The sequence below is a fragment of the Nothoprocta perdicaria genome, unplaced genomic scaffold (genome assembly GCF_003342845.1).
Source record: "Nothoprocta perdicaria isolate Ctin4 unplaced genomic scaffold, notPer1 scaffold_24, whole genome shotgun sequence".
In the NCBI taxonomy this organism is placed as follows: domain Eukaryota; kingdom Metazoa; phylum Chordata; class Aves; order Tinamiformes; family Tinamidae; genus Nothoprocta; species Nothoprocta perdicaria.
The window spans coordinates 6,150,631-6,157,628 of NW_020455466.1; the positions used below are offsets into that span (position 1 = coordinate 6,150,631).

General features: G+C 37.8%; 1 protein-coding gene across 1 annotated transcript in view; it reads left to right on the top strand.

The window, feature by feature from the left end:
• RTTN (rotatin) overlaps positions 1-6,998 on the top strand; it is a 74,284-nt gene that overhangs the window by 46,041 nt on the left and 21,245 nt on the right. The window contains exons 38-41 of the mRNA XM_026039744.1: positions 1,129-1,282; positions 1,438-1,575; positions 2,431-2,642; positions 5,262-5,367. Coding sequence (XP_025895529.1) covers positions 1,129-1,282; positions 1,438-1,575; positions 2,431-2,642; positions 5,262-5,367 — 610 coding nt within the window. The remainder of the gene's footprint in view (positions 1-1,128; positions 1,283-1,437; positions 1,576-2,430; positions 2,643-5,261; positions 5,368-6,998) is intronic.

Here is a 6,998-nt window from a genome sequence, read left to right on the forward strand (position 1 = left end):
TTTGAAGACCTCCAGAGTAGGAGACTCCACAACCCCCCTGGGCAGCCTGTTCCAGTGCTCTGTTACCCTCACAGKAAAGAAGTTCCTCCTCACCTGGAGACGRAACTTCCTGTGCTCCAGCTTATGGCCATTACCCCTTGTCCTGTCGCTGGCCACCAATGAAAACAGCTTGTCCCCTTCTTCCCTACATTCTCCCTTCATGAACTTACACGTGTTAATCATATCCCCTCTCAACCTTTTCTTCTCCAGAGAAAACAGGCCCAGTTCACTCAGTCTCTCCTCATATGAGAGATGTTCCAGTCCCTTAATCATCCTAGTTGCTCTTCTCTGGACCCTCTCAAGAAACTCCACGTCCCTCTTATTCTGGGGAGCCCAGAACTGCACACAGTACTCCAGGTGCGGCCTCACCAGAGCTGAGTAGAGGGGCAGAATCCCCTCCCTTGACCTGCTGGCAACACTCCTCCTGATGCAGGCCAGGATCCCATTGGCCTTCTTGGCCACGAGGACACACTGCTCACTCATGGTTAACTTGGTGTCAACCAGGACTCCCAGGTCCCTCTCTGCACAGCTGTTTTCCAGCAGGTCGACCCCTAATCTATACTAGTGCCTGGGGTTATTCCTCCCCAGGTGAAGGACCCTGCACTTGTCCTTATTGAACCTCATGAGGTTCCTCTCTGCCCAACTCACCAGCCTGTCCARGTCCCTCTGGATGGCAGCACAGCCCTCCGGAATGTCGGCCACTCCACCCAGCTTGGGGTCATCTGCAAACTTGCTCAGGGTGCACTCCGTGCCCTCGTCCAGGTCACTGATGAACAAATTGAGCAGCACTGGGCCCAGTACTGATCCCTGGGGGACACCACTTGCCACAGGCCWCCAACTGGACTCAGCCCCATTTATCACCACCCTCTGAGCTCTGCCATCCAGCCAGCCCTCGATCCACTGCGCCGTACACTCATCTAGTCCACTCAGATTTTAATCAGAGCAGACAGCTTTTAATTTATGCCCTACTTTACACCTTTTAAAGGGTGTAAACTCAAGATTAAATGAATAAGTTGAGGTAATGTGCTTAAATCATAAAAATATGTGTAAAGTGCAAATATATGGCTTGATTTCCTATCTTTGTAACAGGTGTTACTCCTACTTCAGTACTTATCGTCTGTGTCCAAGCTTTTGAACACGTGCTTATTGGTGGACTCTCAGCTTGTAATCCAGGATGAACTGTTGAAGCCTTTCCTGGGAAACAGCTTCATGATCCTCTCCATTCGCTCTAAAGATGGGCTTGGTAATAAAGAGTTTAGTTTTCAGTATAGTCCAACAGATGTAGGTCTGKATTTAAGTATCAATTAAATTTAAAGTGTCAAACCTTGTGGTAAGACTTGGCTGTTCAAACCTACATGCATGCTTAACAGGTTTGATTTTTCTATATTCTCTTTGCAGATGCTGAGTTAACATCTGCACTTCATGAAACATGGATGGACTACTTCGATTTTCTAGCTACATTATTGTGGAAAAGTGGCCAAATATCCTTTCCATCTGTGACAGCAGCTCTTGGAAATCATTGGACAGCAATAATTGGTAATGCCTTTCCCTGGATGGTTTTGCAGCTAATTAAAAATTACCATGCCAGGTTTTTATTTTTTCCTTAATTCAGCTTTCCTAATTCTTTCTTAGGCAGTCAGACTTAATTCTGAACTGTTACATAAATTCACAAGTTCAGTTTGCATGTATGGTAGCGTTACTAACTGTAAACCTTAGGCAGATACTGTACATTTGAGCCTGGAAGGTCAGTTAATATTTTGCTTTCTCCTCATATGTACTGTTTTACCTTATACAAGAACAAGAGCAAAAAAAATCAGCGGCGATGAGGAATACTGCAATTCAAGATGTTAAACAGTCATTTTTTTTTAAATGCTTTCCTGGTTGCTTGTCTAGTCAGGGCTCTAGGTCTGCAAGCTTCTCTAACATGTTTCAACATCGAACATGGTCTATTCAAGCTTGTGATTTCAGTCAGATTTATGTTAAGTGATCTGGCAAATGTAAGTCTTGCTACATGTCAAACAAATGTAATTAATGTCAGTACTACAATGTACTGAATTGAAATGAAAGCTGTAGAATAAAGTGAAGAGCATTCAGCAAAAYGTTAAATAAATGAATGCCTTAGCAAAAGGAAAAATGTTTTTTTAACTTCCTGGTCAAGTTAATGGATAAGAAATAATTCTTTCAAACCTTAGGTAAAACTTAAACTTTCCTTGCTTTTCTTAAAAGACTTACTATTAAATGTATAAATTTGTAGGATTCCTTATGAAGTACTTTAATGAAGCTGCGTCTTGGCTCATGCATTCTTTGATCCATTTTCCAAAATTCTAAAGTTCTTTAGCTTGTTATAGAATGTAAACACCTTTTTTTTTTTTTCCTTATTTAACATTTCAGATACCATTTGTGATTGCATTAATCTGTCAACCACGTGTCCTGATTTATATAAGGCTAGTTTACAGTTTTTCACTGCCCTTTTGACCGAAGAAGGAAAAAGACAACTCAGTGATAAACAGAGCATATGCCAGAATCCAACTGTAAGTTTTCTTCTAGATGAGGCTGAAGGATGTCAGACATCAGTAACCCAACTTACTGGATTAATAATTCAGGTATTTAAATTTTGATAATATAATTGTTGGATATACTTTTATACTTTGTTAAAAAGGAATGTTTTATCTAATGAATTAGTTTAGTCTTATCAACTGAGACATCTTTCATCCGCTGTGTCTGTTATTACATAGAGTTCAAAAATAAGTGTGAACTGGAGAAGTTGCAGAGAAGCAGCTTTTAGGCAGTGCCTCTCAAGACAATTACTGTCATACTGCAATAATATGATATGAAATCTTACATGGGGGAGAGGTGCATGAGTAGAGTATATTTGACGAAATACTGAAATGTTTCCCTTTATCAGGTACAGAGTGGGAATTTAAAGCTTAAAATATTATTTCCACTGTAAATAACAACATCATTGTTCTTAAGCTGTCTAATCATGAAAATTGTTACTCAAATGAGCATGAGCCATTATACACTATCAGGAAATGAACTGCAGGGTAAGATTGTCATTGCTGCAATATAGGAGCATATAATAGTGTGTTTTCCAACCTAGTTTTCAGTCTGCCAGGTATTATATTTTCATTTGTTCCTTTGGGAATGTGTTGCCCAACATAATATATATTACTGACAAGCCGTATTTCTAGCCACTCATTCTCAATGTTTTCTCTTTCCTCATGTAATCTCATTATTCTTATTTATACTTGCTTGTACTGTCCTAAATACTTCCTTTACTTCTTTCATATTAATAACCTTCATACATTTACTAGCTGTTAAAATTTCTTCCATTATTTACTAGTAAGACAAGATATATATGAAATTTGTACCTAATTTATCTTCTTTCTCAGGTCAGTTCTATCTAAGTACTCATTGTCCTTCTTTAAATCATGTGCAATTTGTCCTGAAGCAATAACAGTGATCCATGAGTAAAATGTACTAAACGGTTGAGTAAAGCTGAAGCACTTCCCTTTACTAATGCTTTCTTTTTGTTAGTTTTAGAAGTGTGTTTGTCTATGAGATGATGCAAGCTTCATATAACCTAATGTGACTTATGATTTCTAAATTGTAAGATCAGGAATCTAATGTCTAGTAATTATGTTTTATAAAAATTGGTTAATCTTATTTTGAATTTTTTTGTTTGTTTTGTATCTGTGGATGTATCTGTATGTTAATAAAATAACACCCTGTTGGTAGCACTGAGAGACACTCAAAGAGGACCATAGAACAAATAGTACCGTTTAAAAAACTGTATGCAAAAAAAGTACAATATTTCTCCAGAAATACTCAAGGATACAATCAACTTTTTATCTATCTATCTATCTATCTAAATGTATGGGTGGGTGGGTGTATTAAAAAAAAAAAAAAAAAAAGGCAATCAGTAATCTCTGTTAGTTACCCCAACTACATAAATAAGATCTACAAAATGAATGATAAGTAGTGGCACACTGAAGCCTAGGCCCCTGTCTTCAAGTATAGATATTATCAGACCAAGCCGCGAATTAAGAAATTTTGCTATATGCAACCAATTTGGTAAATATGCACCTGCTGACTTTAAATGGTCGCAGTATTTTTTTGTACGTGAAGTTTAACATGTGTATATAAGTTTGCAAATCAGAAGCTAATTCAAAAATGCCATTATTATCATAATCCATGCAAGTTTAGACACTTTTTTTTTTTCCTGTAGGTGTAACACATATAGTTGGGCAAAATCTTTGATCTCTTGACCTTTTTAGTCCTGGCTACACAAAACATTTCAATAAATTGTAACTTCAGAGCAAACATTGATTTTTATTGCATATTAAAGATTGAAAAATGTGTTGGGCAATTTGTAGCTAGAAGACTAAAGCCAATAAAAGGTGATATGTGATATATGTTGAGGTCCAATCTGTGAAGTCCTTTGGCTTCGTACTCCTAAGATTTCTGACTTAAATATTAAGGTTTTTATTGGGATTCTGAATTTTAGAATATACTATTTCCACTTATTTTTGGATATCAGTATTAGGTTTTTATTTTGGGGAAAAATGGTGTGCAATATTCTGTTATGGATAATATGAAAGACCAGTCTCTGTTTTATAACTGTCTTGTATGACTCCAGTAAGTGTAATCTCTGTACTTTCAAATGAATATTCATGGTGTTATTACTTAGGAGAAAGGCGGTGCTCTCAAAGGCCTCACGTGGATGCAAAAATAAGACAAGCTAAGTTTTGGTTGAAACTCTGCTAATAATTATTTGTATGCCAGTGATATGTTTATTCTAAAGAAATTCACTAATATTCAATATCTGTTCTAGAACATTCTCTTGAAAATAAACAAGATTGTACTAAAAGAATATTCAAGAGGTGTCTCTGATAGCATGGCTGCAGATTAGAAAAAGTTTAGAATGCCAAAATTGGGAATCTAGTCTTTAAGAAGGTAGAACATAAAGAAAAGAATAAGAAAATTGGGCTTAGGATCAAAGGATTTTTTTTAAACCTTTTAGCTGAGAAAACAGTGAAGCAGTTTGATGCAAGTAACCTGTAAACATGAATATGTGCACAGAGAACTCCAAATAGGAATACACTGATGAATCACCAGAATGTAAATATAGTCTATAACAACATATTTATACATATGAATACCACTTTTTAATATGTTTGAGCTCTTCTCTATTATCATAATTTATCTTGGATTATTTGTAGGTCTATGAAAGAAAATCTTCAAAGGATGTCCTGAAACAAGCTGCTACAAGTGCATTGCTATCCCTATTAGCTGTCAGTAGAAATGCCCAAAAATGTGCTTTAGAAGGTGAGCACAAGAAAATATCTTTTAAAATGTATGTTAAATCCTTTATAAATCAAATGTTTGCTGCTGTTTTAAACGCTTCAAAAATCGTAATGCTCTTTATCAAAATATCTCATTGTCAGGAATCTAATTCTTTAAGAGTCTTTTACAGATTTTTTTAATATCTGTAAATAAAATCTGTGGTTAGATCACATTCTGAGTTACAGTAAGAAGAAACCTGAGCTTTTACTAACAACGGTTTATTCATCCAAGTGAAACTGGAGGTCACCTTGCACTGGCAGTTGTTTCAGTGGATTTGCGTTTCTTCCTCTTGTCAACTGTTTCATGCTCGGCCAACATGGTGTTGCAGGTGAAAGCACGTCTGGYCGCCTCTCTTTGTGCTCGACCCAAATGCTCTTTTGTTTGTTGCTTTCTTCCCATTCTACAGTTCTTAAAGTGTCAGCCTCTCCTCCTGGAGGCAACATCTTCCATGTCCAGTAATTTTGCATTTTCAGTAGTAAAACAAAAAATCTTCAGTCAACTTTTTGAGCACCAGAATGCAGGAGAGACTGGTTTATTTGAATTTCTTCTATAATACACTTAATATTTACTGATGCACACAGATGCAAATTTTGTTTGTGAAGTTTTCTAGGTATTTGCATTTCCACGCTTGATTCTTTAAAGATCCTATTGATATAGATCATATTGAAATAACTTGATACATCTGTTCATGGTCTGATCCCAGTGCTAGTATCAAACTCTGAAGTTCTAATGATGCTTTAAATACATGTATCCGTCTCCTGTGTATATATACATCTCCTCCTCCCTAACACRCTGGTGGTCCACTTAGCCCTTGTTTCAATCAGGATTCTCCTTTTGTTGGTATCACAAGCAGTTATCCAAGAGACTTGGCTTTTTTTCAAGGCAATACTAGGATAAAATTCCACGTTTCCTGTGCTAGAGCAGTCTTCAAGTCATCTTCAAGTCCCGCTGCATTAATGCAGCGCAAGTGATAAAGAGGAAGAAGTTCTGAAGTGAAAGCTAGGTCCTGAAAGTGTTTGTAGCTTTAACACCAACTCTTCAGCTCCCCGGGATTATTTTTTAAGGGACCAGAAAACATACACAGACAAATGCAAAATCCTGGGAAGGAGCCACTCAACACACTACAGGCTGGAGCTTSGCTGTTGGAGATCTACAGAGGGCCTGCAGGTCTCAGTCGACAACAAGCTGTACATAAACCAGCAGTAATCTCTCACAGCAGGGAATAACATCCTGTCGGGTATTACAAGAAGCAGAGCCAGCAGATCTAGGGGAAGGATTATCCCCCTCTACTCAGCAGTGCTTAGACTACACCTGAAATGCTGCATCTGGTTTCCAGTCCCCAGCATAAAAATGACATTAACAAACAGGAGTGAGTTCAGTGGAGGGGCCCTGAGATGTCAGGGGCCTGGAGCACTTGCCCCCTGAAAAGACACTGAGGCAACTGTCCTCCTTCAGCCTAATGAAGAGAAGGCTTCAGGGAGACCTAATAGTGAGTGACCTTATAGTACCTGTGAGGTTACAAGAAGACAGAGCCAGTCGTGCCTTGTATGGGAGAGTGAGAGACAAAGACTATAAACTGAAACAAAAGGTTCAGACTGGCTATAAAGAAGTGG